The following is a 22405-nucleotide window of genomic DNA, read 5'->3' as shown; positions in this document are numbered from 1 at the left end:
GCTAGCTGAATAAGATGGGAACCACATCGAGCAGAGTGGGGGGAGCAAGGGGCCATGCAGTTCAGGTTTGGGGTGAATGAGGCTTTGATGTGGGCCAGCAGGAAGGTCCGGGCTCCCACAGAACTGGGTCAGTTTGGATTTTGGGTCAGAAAGGAACAGAGAGAGATGCGTTGGGCATTGGGAGGCTTTTGACTTGGAGCCAGCAGGTCGCCGACAAGACCGGACTGTAAGGGACGAGGACTGAAATGTTCCAGTTAGGCTGCCAAGTCGGGAAAAGATAGATATGTTTTCCAGAGTTGTGAGTGAAAAGTAACAGAAAACTGATTAACTTGGGATTCTGATCAGATCTGTTATGCTTCGCTGAACAGGTTAGGACAAAGCGATGGGCGATACAAGACATGTTCACTACACTTTTGAGCTGTTTTAGGGCATCTTGTCACTTTAAATTCAAATAAGCTGCTGCTAAGCATGCAGTCCAAATGCAACGTTTACACTCCCATACGAAAATGGCGTAGTTATACAACCGTACATCTTTGAAAACCAGAAATAGAGTCTCCTGCGCCACCAACAAGAACATATCAAGTGGTTTCTGAACGGCGAGTCAATAACAAAAACACTTGTCTTGTCCAGCAACCATTTTACAACTGTAAAACCAGACAACCAAATGTGCTGGAACTCTGCTGTGGTTACTAGGTAACCAGCTGGGCTGCTGGGGTTGCTAGGTAACGGGCAAGGTTTCCAGGGTTGCTAGGTAACGGACAGAGCCTTGCTGATTTGTGATGTTACATTCAGGAGGTTTTTGAAACGGCTTCATTTCAGACACTAGAAAGCATTAATTTATTGCCAAAACTAAACCTGTCTATGAGAGTGTGTTTTTTAAGCGTTTGGATTGTCCTCAGAAACCAAAATGGCAGTACAAAAACTTGCTTAAATAATTTGCACACAATACACCTCCTTTAACTTTAAAAATAAGTGGAGCAAATACTTACTTTTTGCTCTTCTCTGTTTTTCCAAAAGACGTTTTAAAAATTGTACATTTTAAAGTGACTTACCCTTCCACAGCGATCTATGTGAAACTTTACCCTGTTTTGACTGATCCCAGTCCTGTTTTGAGACAGTTAACTGAAGAATACTGAATGAAAGAACGGGTTTGTCTGGTACTCTGCAAAACTGCTTCAGATCCAGAACCGCTACTACTAAATACCCAGAATGTTTTAAAATCAAAACATTAAGGTTATCTAGTTAATCTTTTTCAAGTTTAGCTACTTTTAATTTTAAATTAGTCACTGACTTTTTTATGTGGTACTGCATTTTTTATATATATTTTTATTTGAATGGTGTCAGACAAATCACTTTATACTATAAGCTAGAAAAACAAATGGCTCATACCAATGACCATAAAATTAGATTTTCTACTTCTATATGTTTTTTGTCTTCCATTTCCTGCAAAAAAAGCCAGTAAGGAAGCAGTTTCCTTCCAAAATAAACAAATTATTCCTTAATTTTAAGGTTAGTGACCCGTGGTTTAGCCAACGGGTCACTAACTAAGTGACCCCGTGCAGCCTGAGGCCGAATCCCGAAATTGCGCTGGTCACATTTGTTCATTTTGCTGATTTAGGAAACATGTTGGAAGAATTTAAGTGTTTGACTTAACTGCTTAATTGCTGCGGTCATTAGAGATTAAAATGAAAAGCAGACCACCCTTCCTCGACCCCCTACACGTCTGAACATCCTCTAAGTCTGGGTCCTCTCCTCTCAGCATGAGGATAGTATAAAAGCCTCTCCAGGATTCACACAGAATCGATTCTAAAGTTCTTTTCACGGCTCGTCACACTCATGCGTCTGTATATATGCATGTGTTCAAGCCTGTCTGCGCCAGAGGAAAAGGGGTTGCAATTTCACACAGTGTCTTTACTCAAACCGTCTGTGCATACATGTCTGAGCACGCCTGCCAGGTTAAGCAGAAACGGTTGGAGCTGTGTACGTCTGTAGGGCCAGAAACCGAGGCGAACGCAGTCTGGAAAACAAGCAGTAAAAAGAAAAGTGTCCTGATGTGATTCGGATCAAAAGTCTGCCAAAGTCATGACTGTACCAGTCACAAGATATTACTGCCCGACTTGGGAACAAATCGCTTGGACATACAGGAAGTAGGTCTGGACAATAAATCAATAACAATATATTTCACAATATACATGTGATCAATTTCAACAGATAATTACATTTTTAATATATAGAATATTCAGTGAACCCTTATTCAGAACCACACAGCATTCTGGGGGATGTAGGCAGAGGAAATACATTAGCCACTAGCTAGCTAAGGTAGGTAGGTGGCATCAACTAACTCACTAACTCTTTGGTTACCTAGCATCAACCTGTTGAGTAACTTGCGCTGCTAAGATATTTGAACTAGAAAACAGCCAAAAATACTTGGTAGAATTGTGTTTTTGCAGTGTAGTTCCTATCGTCACTTTTATTGTCACAATAAAACCACAAAATGTTGTAATAAAACTTTAAGGCCATATATCCCACCCATACTTAGCATCCATTTCCCATTGACTTGACATGTTGCCCTCTGATGGAATAGCATTTATTATGATATAAAAAAATCCTAATAAAAAATCATCACTGGATAGCTTATCCAGAATAAAACATGGCAACGGTTAGGCATTATTTTTATTTATAGACTCAATCGTTGATGCTCCACTTTCGCCCTGCAGGTGTTTGCTTCCGTATCTGATTTCAGACGGTTCCCTCTCGCTCCTCACGCATTGTGCTCCAAAAAGCAAAAGGGACAGGAAGCTTTTGTGATTTTTTTCCTTTTTCCTTTTTAAAGTTTCTCCATATGAATACACTCAAACAGTGACGCCACAGCTCATCAGAAAGCTAGTCACTCAGTAAAGGGAGCAGACGTCCAAACTCCACACAGAAACACACAGGTGCACCCTGCACTGCAAAAACACACAATCTTAACAAGTACTTCTGTCTAGTTTCTAGTCCAAATATGTTAGTACACCTGGAATAAGAAAAAACTAAATTGCAGGTAACTTTTCAGTTTTGTTTTAAGTAAAGAATTTCTTAATATTGATTTAAAGTCCTGGTTTCATTGACAGATTACTTCATTAATTTAAAAATACATTTCTTGAAACAAGTAGATGTGTTCAGGGAGCAAAAATGCATTTTTAGATAAAACTGTTTATAAAAAATGCAATAACTGCATAAATTTTCACAACTTTCAGCTAAAACTTTATTGAAGACGACCTGAAATATAGTTCTGACATCCTAAAACAGTTTAGCTGATATTACTCATTTGTATTGTTTGTTTTAAGCCAGATTTGCCCAACATGTTACAAAGGATGTATTTGTACAAAAGGTATCAGTCAGGAGAAGGCTAAAAATAATCCATAGCATTATAAATACTTCATGTTAATGTGAAAATAGCCCTCAGTTATAGTAAAAACTACATGGCATTGCAACAGTTTTAAGGACATCTGGCACATAATGATTTATTTAATATGTAAACCATATTAAATATGACAGATTACAAATTACTTATGTAACATGTAATATGGATTCCCCTACACTGCAAAAACAATGTAGGATTTCCCTACTGCAAAAACAAAGTATTTTTGGTCTAGTTTCTTCTGTGAATATCTTCATACCCTTGAAATAAGACTAAACTAACTTGCAAGTAACTTCTTACCAAGACATAGAAACTTGTTTAAAGTAAAAAAAAAATCTAACATTGTTTAAAAAGTCCTAGTTAAACTGGAAGATTATTTTAATATTTTGATCTGAGTTAGTTATTACTTTTCAGCATGAAAAAGGAACTTTTTTTAAAGTAAATATTTCCTTAATATCAATGAAAACGTTGTAGTACCACATGCATTATTATTTCACTTACAACATAGGAAAAATATTTTGTTAGACATAAATCAATATAAGGAAATATGTACTGAAAACAAGCTCATATATCAGGCTAAAAAGTTACTTATAAAATAGTTTTAAGATATTTGCACTGGAAACTAGACCAGAAACAGTTGGTAGGATTTTGTGTTTTTGCAGTGCGCTCTCTCTGCTCAATGTAAATTAGCGAACACCCAGATCCTGTCAGCTCCTATTAAACAGAGAGCAGAGCAGGACGCCTGGTAGCATGACTTCATTCTGGTGTCACAGCCGCTGACACAGAACAGCTCCGGCCCCAACATCTGAACCTGCAGTAGCAACGTTTTAAACATGCATGCAAAATTACAAGTTAGGAAAAAATCTATAAAAAGCCACAATTAGAGATTGGTTGCTACCTCAAAAGGGGGGAGGAAGAAACTAATCTAAACTTTATAAATCTGTTAAAGTAACCATTTCTGGAGGGGGATTAGAAGTGGTAGCTGACAAACCTGGCTGGTGCTGCAGACATCAAGCAGGAAAGAAAAGTAGAGAAGGAAGAAGATGGACAGCAGAAGAGAGGAGAGACTCAAAGTGGCATTCAGGGAGGAGGAGTGTGGTCAGCAGATAGGACAGGGGCGGAGTTTGGAAACAGGACTACTGCGGTCATTTTTAACTTTTTGTCATTTTGCACAGCCATCATATATCTAACTTTATCGCACTTTGTCATGTTACGACCAAAGGCTTTAATTTGTTAGGCTGACATAAAGGAGCATGTAATTACCAACTGCAAGGAGAGAGACATAGGAACAACTTTCAACCTTTACAAATAAAAAGTGTGGCGTGTTTTTCTTTAGCAACCTAAAATGAAACTACACAATATGTAATAATGTCATAAAATCCGCAAATGCATTTTGCAATTCTTTATGCCAAAATATGTAATAGCATTATAATCTTACAAAGCATTTTTGGTTTAGTTTTCAGTCCAAATATCTTTATAGACTTGAAATAAGAAAAAACTAACTTACATATAACTTTCATCAAAATATAAGAGCTTGTTTCAAGTCAATAATTCCTTAGTATTGATGAAAAAGTTCTAGTTTTATTGACAGATTATTTGACTTGTAACCTATAAAAACTGTGTTGTTATAAGTGAATTTATCTACTACACAAAGTAGAGCTTTTTCCATTAATATTAAGGAATTATTTACTTAAAGAAAGCCCATTATACCTCAAGCTCCTGATAGAAATATTTGAACTAGAAATTTGATCAAAATATCTGGTAAAATTTTGTGTTTTTGCAGTGTAGAAACATTTTCAATCAAGTAATTTTCTTTTTATACAATTTTCTTTTTCTAAGTAATTACAACATACTCAGATTTATTAAGGTAACTCAAGTTATACTCACTAAAACTGCATTTTTAAAAAATGTAAAATCAACTTTTTTGAGCTTTATATCACGTAATTTTATGTCCTCATCAAAAGCATATTTGGAGTGTTGCCTTGATTCTTTCATGGATGTTTAAGAAATCTTTTAATCTCCCTGGCAACCATTCAGGTGTGAAAAACGAATCACAGTGCAGCCCTCCCTCAGTCAGCTCCTTCAGACTAGCCAGCAGCAATTAGCAAACATCTGGTGGAATTGTGGATTTTATGTTATAAGCTACTTCTCAGTGAAATGCTGGTAAAAAACAACAACAAAACAAACAAAAAATGCTGTTGAAGGGTTAATAAAGGAGCCATGAAGGCGGAGCTACAGAAAGAGAAGGAGATTCTTAAAAACACAGACGCATTTTCCAATTTCAAGGTGCTAAATTACAAAGTCAAATTTATTTTAAGTCATATTTGATATATAGGGCATTTTTATAATAATTGAAGTTAAAGTTATTTGACTGTGCTATAAAACAGCACTAATACATAATACTGCCATTTTAAGTAAAAAGAACTAATTAGTTTTTACAGTGTATGCGCTCCCTTCGAATGCTTATAAAAACTCTTCCTTTATTGGAGTATGTTGGACATTTTTTCATTTATTTCCACTCTGCTCTTCCTGAGAGTCTGAGCAGCAGACAGTTTGCAGGTAATTGAGATCATCTGCTTCATTCATGCTTCTCCCATCAGCTGACTGCTAACATCCCAGTCCGCCTTCATGCAGCCGACACCATTTACTGCTGCTTTTATGCACAGAAGCCACCTTTATTCAGCATAATGTGAAACCTTTCAGCAAAACAGCTTCACTTTATTCAATGTGAACAAAGAGACTCTTTCTTTCTGGAACTAAGCTAATACAGACTTATTTAACAGCAAATAAATAGTCAACTAAAGCTGCAGTATGTAATTGTTAAATAGATGTTTTTATATATTTCTTAACACTGTCACCATGTCATTACAGTGTAATATGAGCCAGATAATCAGTGAAAAGATCAACTCCTGAGCTGCTGATGAAATGCAGCGCTCCCAACCAAAAACAACCAATCACACCCAGGGGGCGGGTCTTAGCGTTGTCAATCAAGCTCAAGGTAATTTGACTTACATAGCACATTTTCAGTAGCATGGAGATACAAACAAAAGGAGATACAAACAAAACAACAAACCAAAAGAAACACAAAGTAAAAGTATAAAACTCCTTTTTGTTTCCACATGTTTAATAATAATAAAAATACTAAGTCCATAAAATAGAAACTAATAGGGGTTTCTTTGGATTCTTGTTCTGATAAAACTACATGTTGGTTCTCCGTGTTTGGTAAGATTAGTGAGGTTTAATACTAAATGCTGGTTCCAGTTGTTCTGGGTGGAGTTCTAGATTTGTTCAATATGAAGCTAAATGTTGCTTCTCCATGTTTGATTCTTGTTCAGGGTTGTTAAGTAGATGATATTTTATAATTTTTCTAGAAACAAGACAAAACTAACTTACAAATTAATTTTTTAGGAAGATATAGGAGCTTGATTTACGGAAATCAAGCTTTTTCCATTAATATTAATGGAAAAAGTACTAGATATACAGTCAGATTATTTCACTTATAACATGGAAAAAATGTCTTGTTAAAAGTGAAATAATCTACCAGTATAAGTTTTCATCAATATTAACAATTTAGTGACTTAAAACAAGCTCCTACATCTTACTGAAAAGGTAGGTTTGTCTTATTTGAAATATATTAATATATTTGAACTAGAAACTACACAAGAATGGTAAGATTTTGTGTTTTTGCAGTGCTAGCCTGGCACTGTTTAACACAATGACATCTCTCTCTCTCTCTCTCTCTCTCTCCCACTCTCTCTGGGCGGTCAAAACTCCCTGTTTAATTCTGGGTAATGAGTTTAGACGTCGGACACTAACAAAGTCTATATAAAGGTCGGGTCCACTGAACCGTCGATTCAAGCACCATTTATGCTAAATTTGCTGTCAAATACCTGAAACAGATTGTAAAAAAATTAAGCCTGCTATGCAAACACACAGGAGAGAGAAAACTTACGATCTGATATCAAACTTATAGTTTTGTTTAAGTCATTGTTTTCTCTGCTGGGAGGATTCAGAGGAACTGCAGGGGTTGTAGAAGAACATTAACATGTTTGCACTCTAGTTTTAAGAGGATCCTCTTGCTTTTCTTTCCTGGCTTAACAATTCGACCAAAACTGAGTGCTGCTTCTTATAAAATAAACACGTCCAGACGGCTGCAGCAGACTGATAAAGGCTGAACAATAAGTATTTTGGGGGAGTCGTTCTTCATTTCCACGGCATCTCTGAGTAAAAACAGCATAAATTTCAATCAGGGTTCAGTAAAGGTCATCAGCTATTCTCAGAATGATGTGGTGCGAAGCGACACAGAATGTCCTGTCCTTATGTTGGACCGGACCCCAGCCTTTGATACGCTGACCACCACATCAGGTCGAGGTACTGGGCCGCCGTATCGCGCTCTGCCTCGCCGTGGTTTTCTTCATATCGTTCTGATCATCCCTTCTGTGAGGCTGCTTCAAATTATAGGGCTTCCTTAAACCGTTGTCATTTTGGTGTACCTCAGGGTTCTGCATTTGGGTCTCTTGTTATTTCTGGCTTTACATGCCACTTGAGAACATTTTGGACAGTTTTAAAGATGACGCATGTCAATGCTAATCTCGTTTAGGCCTCAAAAGTTATCACAAAAAGAAAACATATTCTGCATGTTTAAATCTAAATAAAAATATTTGGAATTACTTCTGCCACATAATTTTACTTTTAGAGTGCAGTGCATGATAAGAAATTTTTACATATGACCAAGCCTCCTACTGGTCTCACATAAGTTTCATCATGGATGTAAGAGTTATAACTTTAAACCATTTCCATTTTGGTGTACCTCAGGGTTCCGTATTTGGGGCTCGTGTTATTTCTGGTTTTACCTGCCACTTGAGAACATTTTGAACAGTTTTAAAGATGACTCATGTCAATGCTAATCTCTTCTAGGCCTCATGAGTTATTGACAAAACATATATTTCATGTTTTTTGCTAAATAAAAATACTTGGCATTACTTTTGCCACAGGATTTCTTTTTCTTTGACAGACACACAAACAGTTTCAGTATCCACAAAGCATTAGGTGTGCCACTGGTTAAAAACAAGGCTGAAATTTCCTAAACCAGTCACATAGAAAGAGTGATTAACATAATTAAACTGCAAATTGTAACTTCATTTAAGCATATTTTTAGTTACTGATGCTTTCATTGAACAGTCGATAAAACAGTAAAACTAGCAATCCAACAATAAGGCCAGTTTTATTTTTTTTTAGCATTACTGGAATTAAGAAAAAAATAAAAAATATATATGATCACAAGTTAACCAATGTTTTAGTGGTTTTTGTTAAAATATAAGATGAAACTGTCCATTTCTGAAGTTTCTCACCTTTGTTCGGATGTAAACTTGCTTTGGTCTTGTCACTGCAGCCCTGACTGCGCCGGTTTCCAGCAGCGCTGACCGAGCCTCTGGGAGGGACGTCACCGCCAGCAGTGGACACCCTTGTTGTCGGGCCAGGAAGTCTGATGAACAGATCAGGAAGAAAAACAAAAAAACAATGGAAGAGGGGAGTAAATAGGCCAGACATCTGAGCTTTCACAAGGGAGGTTTAGACATGTGAACATTTGATTTAACACAAAAAATGACTTTTTCACACAGAAAAGGTAAGAACCAGTTTAGGAAGGTCAGCAAGAACTGTTGTACATTTCTAATTCTTACAAAAGTCTCCTAAAAGTACATCTGTTATATTTTTGTTTTATGCAACAGTCAAACAATATAAAGAAAATTGATTTTGTTTCAACATACTAACGCAAATATTTTATACTTTAAGTAAAAACATCTGGATCTGATCAACAATCAAACATTTTATATTTGAAGCTTTTCCCAACTGTGCTGCTGGTTAATTTAGCCACAATCAGCCTGACAAATTATTTCACCCAGACTGCAACATTTTAAAGGATTAATAAAGTCCACAAGATTCCATACGACGGCGTATTAAGGCTACAATAGACAGGTGGAAAACAGGAGTAAATATCCCACCAAAATGCTCAGGAATTTTAAGATTAATCTCAGAAATTTCCCAGAAAAAAACTTGAAATTTCTGAATTTGAAAAGTTTAAGCTATTAAAAAAGTTAGAAATTTTTTGGCTAATCTCAGAAATTTTCTAGCTAAACCATGGAAATTTCTAAGTCTGAAAAGTCAAAAGTTTTCCACTTTTGAAACTCAGAAAATTTACAGAAGTTGAAATTTTTCTCCCTCTAAATGCCAAAATTTCCACTTTTTTTTCTAGAAAATTTCTGGGATTAATCTCAAAATAATTTTATTTTTCAGTAAATTTGAATCTTTTCTAACTCTGAAGCTTCCAGGTTTCTTTTTCTTTCTTTTATTTTTTGGAAGATTCCAGAGCCAACATGGGGTAAAGCCACCACAAAATATTCTCAAGACACTGTAAATAATTTAGTTGTTTTTTATTGTCGTTGGGGTTTTTTTCTTCCTTTACAAAAAACACCCAGAAAGTAGCTAAGTAGTCTTGGCGTTTTGTGTACAATATGGGTAGAATTAATCAGAGGAAAATGCACAGATATTCTTCAACAAGGTTACTAACACTTTTTTTACTAACACTTTTACAAGTAGAGGAAAAACATAGCAACATTTGATAGGAAAACGTTTTATAATAGCGATTAACTGGTTGCAGTAATATATAGTAGTAGAAAAACATTGTATTACCCTGATCTTTATTTTAAATGTGGAAAAGCCGTTTTTGTTGCTGTTTGTGAAAATTTGTACTCAGTTGTAAACCCTCCTTATCCTTAAAAAACCTTCTAATTCAACATTTATGTAGTTATTCACAACCAAAAGCCACAATAAAAATATTCAAATAGGAAAAGTGCTAAATTTTTCTGTTTTTATGACAAAAACACACTGGCTATGTTACAAGAAATATGGCTCATTGAAGATTGTCAATGCACTTTGCTGACATATCGCATCTAATAAAAGCAGCATTCTATGTCTAAAGAAATTTTAACAAACATATTCAGAATAACTGCTAATAAAAATACTATATTTGAATATTTTATCACCTTTAACACACCTTTTGAATACTAACATACACATAAATACATTGTACTAACCAGGTGTTATGAATCTAACAGTAATATCTTCATGTTGTAGTTACACAAGTTCACCAGAAGATGGAGACATTTAACCACATTTCAGGGGCTGTAGTGTCTACAGGAGGCAGGTGCAGCAAATCACATTTTGGGACGGGCCGCATGCAAAACCAGATCTTACATTCAGTTTCAAAGGGAAAGTTATTATATTAGAGTAAAATTCATGCTGAGAATCTGACAAAACGTCAACAGAACCAAACGAAACAGAACAAAGGCAAGTTTTTGTCACGCATCACTTCAAACGCACAATCTCTGCTGCAGGTTCTGTGTTAATTATTAATGTCACATTATAATAGGGGAGGGGGGGTTGTTCTTGTCAAGAAAACCAACCCACACACACTTACTTACTTAAGGGTTATCTAAAGGTCTTTTACAGCCCATTTAGCAGACCGGCCAAATGAGGCGTGATGCCAGAAACAGACAAGAACCCTCTGAAAGTGGAGCCAGGAGCTTTAGTTTCTATCTGCGGAGCACCATCACTCATGCATTATTGATGGTGCTTGTAGTAGAAATTGCCCTTAATCACAGACAAAGAAGCAATAGGAACCTCAAAATGGTTGAAAAAATAAGTTATCTCTGATTAGAGGCGATTTCTAGCTTTCTACACTGTAAAAACATTAAATCTTACCAAATATTCTTAGTGCAAACATTGTAGTCCACTTGAAATAAGGTCAAACTAACTTTTAAGTAACTTTTCAGCATGAAATGTGAGCTTTTTATGTCAATAATTGCTTAATATTGATGAAAAATGTAATAAGTGAAATAATCTGCCAATGGAGCCAATACTTTTCCATGAATTTTAAAATTACTGACTTAAAACAAGTTCATATATTTTGCTAAAAAGTTACTTTAGTCTTATTTCAAGTGTACTAAGATATTCACACTAACAACTAGACAAAAACTTGGTAAGACTTTGTGTTTTTGCAGTGTAATTCCAGATAAAAGTGTTGGTGAGGTGAAGGAAAGGGCAGGAAATCAGGAGAGCAAGTGAAGCTGACCTAGAGCTCTTTTTCTGACCAATGGAAAACTTGAGAAGTTTACTCTGACAACCATCCCTAGAGGAGGAGGAGAAGAAGAAAAGAGATGGGAGACGTGGAGGAGGACGGGAGAGAAGTCATGTTTAGAAATTTAAATGATATGAAATGTGAGCAAGAAGATAGAAATGCCAAAATGATGGATTGAAGAAAGTGAAGCAGAACACTTCATCCACTCATGTCTCCTGGTTAAAGCTGCAGCATGTAATTTTTATTAAAAAAATTTTTTTTTACTTATTTGTTGAAACTGTCAATCTGTTGGGACAATTTACAGATAATTTGTCTTCTTCTCCCAGTGCTAACTACAAACAACCAATCAGATGATTGAATGCTGAGAGGTCATGAAGCTCAGCATTTATGACAGGCTATGCTAACACTAGTTAGCATAGATAGGCCTTTTGCAATAAGCAATAAACCAATTAATTGCATGATGAATTAAAACTATATCAATAATTTCCATTTGCACGATTTATTGTTTTTCTCTTTTCTCTCATTGAAAGACAATTCTAGTTTGAATTCAAAACTTTGAAATCAAAACTAGATCATAAAAATCTTCAGTCTGATGTTTTGGTCTCAACTAACTCTTATTTTGAAGGACAATTTTGTTTACAGAGACTTCAAAATTTGATTGTTTTATTGTTTTGTTTATTTCTTTTGGATATTTAAACTGTCTTCTACTTCCAGTGTTAAATGTTATTAGAATATAAACCTTATTGATTTTTGAGAATGTGTTCTTGCATCATTATTGTTATTATTATTATTATTATTGTTATTATTATTATTATTATATTCCTTGAAAATAATCTCAAAACAACAATATTATGGATTATTGCAATACCTTCTGGGACAATTTATTATTTAGAAACTGTGTAATCATGACAGACCTAAGCGTAGCCAACAATGACGGCAGATTTTCTGCAGCCGTAAACTGTTTTTCCACCATTAGCGTGTTCATGGGTTGATTGACAGCATTAGGCCCCGCCTCCTGGCTCTGATTGGTTGTTTTTGGTGCATTTCTTCAGAAGGCAATCAAGATTATCTTTTCAGTCACAACAAGGTGACAGTTTTAACAAATATGTAAAAAACTTTGCTTTTTGTTTAAAATTACACACTGCAGCTTTAATCTGCACTGATTTGGCGAACCAGCCTCACCTGGACTGCATCTCGGCCTGTGCTGCTTTCTGTGCTGCGAGGCCGGGCGTCCCATGCGGAGAGTGGCTGAGCTGTGCCGGAGCGCTGCTCAGCTGGCTCAAGGGAGGGTGTGTGTTCTGGGTTTGGGCCGCCGGCGGGAGGCAGGGCTGGGAGTTCTGCCGCTGAGCCTGCTGCTGCTGCTGTTTGTAGCGGGACAAGCTGAAGAAGAGGCCGAGGATCGCCTTCAGATTCCCATTACGAATCTCTGAGGGTCACACAGAGAATCCAGCTTATTTATGTAGCACATTTCAGCAGTTTGAAGTGTTTTATAACATTAAAAACATGTGAAAACATTAAAAAACATCAGTCAACAGTTGTGAAAACCAATAATAGACATTACATTTTGTCACGTTAAATATATTGGTCAATATTCCAATGTTTGACTAAAGATCAACACGAGTTTCTCTAGATCTTGCTTGGACCTGAATCCCGGAAATGTTCTTCAGGTGATAGAAGGCCGACTTTGTTACTGTCTTTATGTGTCTCTGAATGTTCATTTCTGAACCTTCTGAGTCCATCACTACACCCAGATTTCAGGCCTGATCGCTGGTTTCTGGCTATAATAACTGACTGACTACCTTGGAGCACCCCACACTCAATTTTAGAGAAAGCAGAACATGTGAAGTGTTGAATTAGTAAAAAACAAAACATTCAGGCTCATGCATCAGTCCAGCTCACCTTCTGCAGACAGACCCTGGATATTGACTCCTTTAGCTGCCAGGAAACTCAAACAAGCATCAATGTTCTCAATCTGGAGAGGAAAAGACACAAGAGCAAGTCAACACAGACTCCATATTTACATTCTAATCTACATGTATTGGAGGAACAGGGCTGCTCTGCCCTTTGCATGTTTAGAGTATTAACCAAATTGGCAGGAAGTCAAGTCATGATGGCCTATCAGCCAACATTAAGGCAAAGAAGAAAGGCAGAAACCTTTCAACGAGTCATACATCAGGCTGGTGAAGTTAATTATGGGAAACCATAAAGAAATATTAAAGCCCAAAGATCTGATCTTAAAAGATTCCATATATTAGGAGCGCTAAATTAAATTTTGAAAAAAATAAATAAATATGTTTTATATGAGCCTGTAAATTTGTGGAACATGTGGGACGTGTAGAGACATCCAGACATAAAGGTGTTGGCTGTGTCATTACATTAGTTAGCACTGGAATTATTAGGTTGTCCTGTTGCTCAAAATTGGCATTTCTGGAGGCATTTTGTCATCTTTTATTATTATTATTAGTCGCTTTTTGCAGTGTTTCCATGAAATAACGAATGCAACTAAAATACATGAATAAGTTTGTTTACATAGGAAGTCGTTAGAAAATCTGCGACGCCATTATCCTAAAACCACTTCCTGTCGTCTTCTTAGTTGTTTCTGCCAGTAGTAATTTGTGATCATGCAAAATACACTAATTTCAATACCACCAAAAAGAACCCACCTAATCCTAGTGCTGAAATGTTTTTTTTATTGGCTTGCTTACAGTCATCAAAGTTATTTTCATAATTCCAATTTGAACAACAAAATACACTTTGTTCTAAATTACAATACACATGAAATCACCACAGGTCTCAAATCCACGATATATGATTATTTAAACTAAATTTGTTAAAACGTGTGTTTGGTAATGGAGGTCTTTTTGGTGCAACGACTGTTTAAGTCTTTATCGTGGTGAATAAAGACTTATTTTGATGGCATCTATGAAACAAATCAACATACATGTGTCAGCAGTTCTAAACTGAAACAACCCCTCTACTGCAGCTCAGTTGCTATGACGACAGCCCTGGCAACCTGCTGAGCTGCCATTGGACAACAGGAGGATTTGATAGGCAGACTGGCTTTGTTTCGGGATCGTCTGACCCATTATGCCCAGAATCTGATGACCGGGTCATGTGATTTTAAAGTAAACCACATAAAACAAGTCATTAAATGGGATTGACCAAAGGTTGTAGGCGATGAGTAAACACAAAGGGTGATACATAAAAGATATCAATATGGCGCAAAACACTCCTTTCTCATGTTACATTACACAAGCTGGCCAGATATGAGACTCTCAGATGAGCAGAACTTTACAGAACCGCCTCCACAAACAGACACAAACTAAGAGAAACCTTAAAAAGGTGAAGAATATCTGAGAGTTGGGAAAACCTGGGACACTTACACAAGAAAAATAAATCCTCAGAGCCATATAAAAAGTAAAACACATGTAAACTACACATTAAGTCCATTGGGTGTAGGCAAAAAGCATTTGGGTGCCATTCATCCTGCAATTAATGACATGATTACACTTAATATGCAGCAGCTAAATATAGCCTGACCTACAGATTCTCCTGCTTCCAGATTTGAGGTGAGAAGCTGAAACGAAAAGGGATTTTTACATTTTCAATCATGTGAGCTTTTAAATAAATAAATTCAATGATGGTACATAAACCAAAGTAAAGCTTACTTCTATTTTGACGTTGGTCCTTCTTGTTCACTACAATTATCAAGCAAAACATTTGGATGAAAGAGACCATCCAAATGTTGGATGGTCACGTTGGATGGCCTAGTCGCTATAAGAAATAAATCAATTAAAACAATTTTTTTTAAATTCCAACTGCATGATTTGCAAGTTTTTTCTCTCTTTCTACCAAAAACTAGATGAAAAAAGTCTTCATTCAGCTGCTATTGTCTCAACTAGACCATTTTTTAAAAACTATTTTGCTTACAGAGACTACATAATTCCTTTTATTTGTTGTTTCTGTTGTTTTGTTTATTTATTTTGGTTATTTAAAATGTCTTCCAGTTCCAATGTTTATTAGAAGGTAAAAAAAAAATTTTTTTTAAACTTTGTAACAACAGGTGTTTTACAAAATGTTGTTAGTGAAACATCTGGCTTTCTGTGAACCTAGGGTTCGACAAAATGCTAAGTGTTTCATATAATTCAATATCGATAATTGTTTAAGTTTTTTTGTTTAAATATCTGAAATACTGCCAAACTGGACTGACATTTCCTGATTTATCCACAGTTTTCACTCCATCGTTGTTTTTTATTTTTAAGAAGTTATGAGGCACTTAACTGTTAAACTGTTACTGAGCAAGTTACTCAAAGGTTGTTGCTAGGTAACCAAAGTCGTGGGTGGGGGGGACTTGAAACTGTTTCCTTTCTAGAAGGTTGTTGCTAGGTAACCAAAGAGTGAGCGAGTTAGTTGATTCCACCAAACTAGCTCAGCTGGCCATGGGAGGTTGAGCGACTAAAGCCTTTCTATACTGTATATATATATTTTTTTATATATATTTTTTTTCCCAGGGCCTCAGGGAGGAACTGGAGAGGGCCTGGAAGGTGAAGACCACAGTGGTGCCTGTGGTCATCGGGGCCCTCGGGGCAGTCACCCCCAAACTGGACCAATGGCTACAACATATCCCAGGAACAACATCAGACATCTCAGTCCAGAAATGTGCAGTCCTTGGCACAGCCAAGATACTGCGCAGAACCCTCAAGCTCCCAGGCCTCTGGTAGAGGACCCGAGCTCAGAGGATAAGAACCACCCGCGGTGGGTGAGAAGGGAATTATTATATCATTTATTTATTGTCCAGTCCTATGTGAGTGTCATTAAATATCTTTTAATTTAACTTCTGTTAAATTAAACCTCCAAAGCCTTTCTGTGCTATTGTGGCGTATGAACAGGTCAACTGACTGAGTCAAAACTCCCCTGCTAACATATCTGTGATCTCTGATCTGAGAAACAGCTGTCAGTATAGCGGACATATGCTGTCCTTCTAGATGACACGACGTAGCGTACAAGTAGGGCAAGAATGGGGACTATGGCCTTCTTTGAATACCACAACTACCCAAAAATAACCCTCTTTGAAACACCGCTCTAACCAAGTCTTTCTTTAATAACCTGAATCTGAAACCTCACTTTGGTGACTGAACTACTCTCACTGTCTGTTTTAGCTGCAGTCTGAATAGCAGTCACCTTCAGAGAGTCTCCTCATAAATGCCAGGCCTGTCCTGCTGAGATGTACCCCGCCACGCCTCTCTGGGGGGTAAAACACTGAAACCTTGTGCTATTTAAAACCTCCAGGAAGAAGAACCACAGCAAAGACAGAAACTTCGTTCAGAGGTCCAAATCTGCAGCAAAACTCGTATTTATGTGGCTCAGATTTCAGAGTCCACATCTCAAGATGATAAGAACGAAAGAGGATTGAACTGAAAAAAAATGATTTCTGACTTCAATCTCAGATTTCTGAGGTTTGATCTCAGAAGGTTAAAGTGATAATTCAGAGATTAACATCAGAATTCTGTGGAAAAAGTCTAAATTCTGAGATTAAATCAAACATTCTGAGAAAAACATCAAACTTCTCAGATTAAAGTTCAAAGCAAAATGTCAAAATACAGATAAAAATATCAAAATTCTGATCAAAGTAAAAATACTGAGGAAAGCATCACAATTCTGATATGACAGTCAAATTTCTGAGAAAAATGTTAAAATTCTGAGATTAAATCAAAATTTGGAGAAAAACATAAAAATTCTGAGAAAAATAGTCATAATTCTGAAATTAATATTTTTCCACAGCTGTTTGTTCCTGATTTTCAGTAGTTACAACATGAGAAGTTAAAACCAGCCATAATGAAAACATATTAAAATGCCAAAGTTTCTCTGAATAATCCCTCCTCCTGACTAAACCACTAGTTAAAGTATCACTAACACATTTTGAGACTATAAGCTTAAAAATCCTTAATGAGGATCATGTCATTATTTTATAGAAAAAAAAATCTACTACAAATATTCTTCAGCCTCTGAGAAAACACGCTCCATGCTGAAAATGCTGCAAACTGTGACTGTTAAATCTAGAAAATCCAGAATAAAACCTCCTAATCTGAAAATACCTCTAAACAAATCAGAAGTTTCCAGCGTCAGACGCGTGTCTGAGGCCCAACTTCTCGACGCGGCTCCGCCGTCGGTCACCGCCTGCTCCGGTTCCTGACAGCCGCACTGGGCCGGCCGGCCAACAACTGAACAAACACTTCCAACCATCACAGGGCTGCTATTGTGTGTGTGCGTGTGTGTTTATGGGTGTGTGTGAAGGAGTGAGAGAGAGAGAGAAAGAGGAAGAAAGGTAGGGAGTACTTTTTTTTGCAAGAGCAGAATTTTGATGGCTCATAGTTACCATTTGTGACTTAAAATATGACAACTTCATTCTTTTTAAGCTAAGCTAGAGCTACATAGCTTTCTGTTTCCCCATATAACGTAACAATAACTGTGATTTATCACTGACTTTTGACATTTTAATGGTTGCTTATCATTTTCCCATCTCCATTGTATTAACCTTTGAGACATGAGATCTACACAACAATCTGACAACAACTAACGGAAACAAAAAGGTTTCCAAGAATATGGAAACACATGCAGCAAAAAGCTGATGCTAAATAATACGGAACTGCACTGAAGCCAGACGTTGGTCTGTAAACTGTACACTGTAAAAAATATTAAATCTTACCAAGTATTTTTGGTTTAATTTTTAGCATAACCATATACTGTAAGTACAAGTGCAATAAGACAAAACTAACTGAAAATTAACTTTCAGGAAGATTTATGAGATTGTTTTATGTCAATAGTTCATTAAAATTGCTGAAAAAGTGTCAGTTCTACTGGCAGATCTTTTCACTTTTAACAAGATATTTTTTCCATGTTAAAAGTGAAATAATGTGCCAGTGGACCTGGAACTTTATCATCAATTTTAAATGATTATTAACTAAAATGAGCCCATATATCTTCCTGAAAAGTTACCAGTAAGTTAGTTTTGTCTTATTTCAAGTGAACTAAGATATTTGCAGTAGACCAACTAGACCAAATATAACTAGAACAAATATACTGGATAAGATTTTGTGTTTTTAAAATCTTAGTTTGTGAAATGAGACAATAATGGAAGCCATAGATAGATCTCAAACTAATTATTTTTGTTTTATTTACCTTATTAAGACATAACATTATTTCTCTACCTATTAAAATTTATCATTGCCTTTTATTCTATCGTTTTATCTTCAATGAACAGTTCCCGTTTAGTTTTTAGAACATGCCTGAACTAATGTCTTTATTTTTAAAGGCCACACTTTTCCCAGATTCCTGGAGGGAAACTCTGTCTGCGTTGCTGATCAGCTGCAGATGACTTTCTGCTAAAAAACAGGAACACTGAGTGCATCTGCAGCCAGTGGCAATGCTCTTTTTCACTGCATGGAGAAAACCAAACCCCAGGGTCAAACACGGGAAGTTTTTTCCGTTCAGCCTGTTATTTCACCCTCTGCTGCAGGTGCGCCATTGTTCTTCCCAGAGATCAAAAAAACACAGCAAATGATTCACTTTTTTTCTTTTTTGTTGCTTTGCAAAAGAAACTAAAGTTGCTCTTCTCTTATCGGTTCAACATGTGATCATCCCAGCTCTGACCCGGTGACTAGACTTGGGATTTTCCCACACACCCTCCACTGAAAAACTCTTTTTTCTTACATACTCTAAATTGTTAGTTTTCAAACAATCTTTGGCCATTGCTTTTGTTGACATGAACAGTTTTGTGAATTTATATTAAATATTTATGTGGTTATATCATTTGCATTGTCCAAATCCAATGAAAACCTCTACCAGCAACAGAAATAACAAGAAATGCCAAAATAAATCAACTGTTGATTGAAATAAGATTGATTTTTACACTGCAAAAATAAAATCTTACCAAGTATTTTCAATCTAATTTTAGTGTGAAGATCTTAATACATTTGAAATAAGACAAGACTAAATTACAAGTAACTTTAACTTTTCAGCAAAATACAGAAGCTTGTTTTAAGTCAATAATTTCTTAATATAAATTTAAATTTAAAAAGTACTAGCACTTAGGTCAATAGCGCAGGGCATTCTGGGTAAATACAGCCAGTTAGCATGGCGCTGGCAGGAAAAATGACTCGTTGTCTTTTACCAAAAACAAAAGAGAAATCCTACAACCGTTAAATCTGACGCTACTCCATTTCTGTTTACATTTTGCGAAGAAGCAAGTCGTGTTGTTTCCCTCAGTGGTTCATGCCGCAGCGCCCCCACAGGTGAGGATGGGAACAGTTTTTTCAAAGTGTTTGGCTTGTTTGACGCAGAGCAGCAGCTGAAAATGTAACAAATGTTGCAACTTTGATCTCAAATTGAACCAGGTAATTTTTGACTGCTCAATCCAGGAAGGCAAAGAAAAATAAAATTAACTTTTTGATAATTATATCTTCCTATTTTATAATTATGAAGGAGAAAATAGAGTTGAAGTGAAGTTTGAGCAGAAAATTCAGACAAAATTCAGAAGATAAGTGTAATAAGATATTTATTCTAGAGACTTTTTCTTCAGCTTTTGCACCTGCAATTTGAACATGCAGCAGTGTGTCGGATCTAAAAAAAAAACAAAAAACAAAACGGTTGCAAGTTCCTGTGCCTGAAGGTGATTTAAATGCCAACTGTGTCTTTATAAATCAATGCCAAAATGTTATTTCATTTTTTACTTTCCCAGAAAAAACTGCTTATAATTTTCTCACAGACAGAATAAAATATCAAACGACTATTTCTAAAACACGTGTCAAGCAGCTAATGTGTTTTAAATCAAAGCTAAAAAGTCTAGAAAACAACACTCACCCGTCATGAAAAAGGAAAAGCAAATGAAATGTTGCTGAGTGTCGATTTAAACTCAAACTGACTTTCAGAGTGAAACCTGGAGGGATAAATCTCTGTACAGGAAAACCTTAATGTCAGTTGAGATTTTAAACAAGTACACACAAGCAGGAAAACCCATTAAATACCCGGCCCTGCTGGTTTCCACCCAGGTATAGCTGTCAGTCTCCCATTTCAACTCTCACAGTTCTGACAGCAGCAGGAAGAAACTACAGGCTAGCAAACATGCTATTAGCAATCAGAAAAAAGGTGAAACTCTTTCTGCTTTTCATCTCAATCACTTTAAAAACTGGAACAGGTTTTACTCGTATCCTGTGTGGTTTTCACAGCTTAGTGTGAAATTCACACCATAAATCTGGACTAAACCAACAAACGACAAACTAAAACTAAAACTGGGTGGTTCAGCACTGTGACAGGCCATGGGGGTCCGAGACAGCTAAAAAAACAGAAACTTCTTCTGAAAACTGCAAAAACTAAATCTAGCCAAGTATTTTAGATCTATTTTTAATGCAAATATATTAGTTCACTTGAAATAAGACTAAAAGTTATTTTTCAGGAAGACACAAGAGCTTGTTTGAGTTAATACTTCCTTAAAATTTACAAAAAGGAACTTGTTCCACTGATTATTTTATTTGTAACAAGAAATCTTATGAGGAAAAGGCATATTTTTATCAATATTTACTTAAAAAATCTCATATGATGCTGAAAAGTTATTTAACTTTTTATTATCTTAAGTGTACTAAGATATTTGCACTAGAAACTAATATACATTGTAAGATTTTGTAATAACAAAATCACCTACACCTACACCTGCACCTACACATTGTAAGATTTTGTAATAACAAAATCTTACAATGTGTAGGTGCATCAAACACTTTTCTTTTAGGACAGACGAAGAGCCTGCACTGAAAAAACACAAAAGCTTACCATGTAATTTTGGTATATTCTAGTGCAAGTTTCTTAGTACACTTGAAATAAGATAAAACTAACTTACAAGTGACTTTTCAGCAAAATATAGGATATTGTTCTGAGTCAAATTATTTTTAATATTGATTCCAAAAAAGTACTAGCTCCACTTTCATATAACATCACATTTTCTGATGTTATAAGTGAAATAATCTGGGAGTAAATTACATGGTGCTGAAAAGTTACTTATGAGTTACTTCTGTCTTATTTCCTGTGGACTTGTATATTTGTAGGCCTGTGCAATAAGCAATAAATCAATGATAGCATGATAAATAAATAGGTTTTTCTCTTTTCTCTCTTTCTACCAAAGATGTAAAGACCAAAGTCTTCAGTCTGGAGGTTTTTTTATTTTTTACATTTAGAGTCCCAGGTTAAGCTAAGCATTGGTAATTGGCAGCAGCTCTGGAAGCTTTGGGAGTTTAAAGTGGAGTTTCTCCAACCCAGCTGTCAAACAAACTCCACAAACCTGAGTGTGTTTGTTTTGATGCTGCTACAAACACAAAGCAGATATTTGCATAATGACTGCGGTTGCACCTGCCCTTCATGGCGCCGCGTTTCCTTCAAAGCTGACGAAGCTGCTGAGATTACACCCAGAGATCCAATAATACCCGCTGAAGCTCAGCACATAAAGGCTCATTCAAAGCTAGCCACCATAAATTAAACACAACGTCTATGAGTATCCAAGATGAAATGTGTTTTTAAAGTCTCTTTTGATGGTCTTCTGTAAAGTGGAGCTATTTTTGTAATGCTAAGGGCAAAAGGAACCCAAGAAACAAAGAATAACTTTAACTCAGATTAAAAAACAAAGCATGTAGCTTATTCTCGTTCAACTTTATTTTTATATTATTATAACTTTATTTTTGTATTATTTCTACTTTATTCTCATATGGCTTTATGTTTCTAAATATCATAGGTTTATTCTAACTATTCTCTGAATATTATGATTTTAATCTCTAAATATTATGACTTTATTTTAACTTTATTCTCTAATTATTATAACTATATTC

At 35.9% G+C, this 22405-nt stretch overlaps 1 protein-coding gene across 7 annotated transcripts in view; it reads right to left on the bottom strand.

Moving 5' to 3' along the window:
* The window catches only part of nav2 (neuron navigator 2), a 256802-nt gene that overhangs the window by 71840 nt on the left and 162557 nt on the right, over nucleotides 1-22405 (bottom strand). For 6 of the 7 annotated variants that reach the window (XM_023331792.1, XM_023331788.1, XM_023331790.1 and 3 more), the window contains 4 exons: nucleotides 13437-13509; nucleotides 12720-12963; nucleotides 11532-11588; nucleotides 8752-8885 (listed from right to left, as the gene is read on the bottom strand). In XM_023331792.1, coding sequence (XP_023187560.1) covers nucleotides 8752-8885; nucleotides 11532-11588; nucleotides 12720-12963; nucleotides 13437-13509 — 508 coding nt within the window. The remainder of the gene's footprint in view (nucleotides 1-8751; nucleotides 8886-11531; nucleotides 11589-12719; nucleotides 12964-13436; nucleotides 13510-22405) is intronic. The other variant, XM_023331789.1, reaches the window with a different exon arrangement.

Source organism: Xiphophorus maculatus, chromosome 4 (assembly GCF_002775205.1).
Source record: "Xiphophorus maculatus strain JP 163 A chromosome 4, X_maculatus-5.0-male, whole genome shotgun sequence".
NCBI classification, from domain to species: Eukaryota; Metazoa; Chordata; class Actinopteri; order Cyprinodontiformes; family Poeciliidae; genus Xiphophorus; species Xiphophorus maculatus.
Note: the sequence above shows the minus strand (reverse complement) of the source record. Positions and strands in the feature narration are given on the sequence as shown.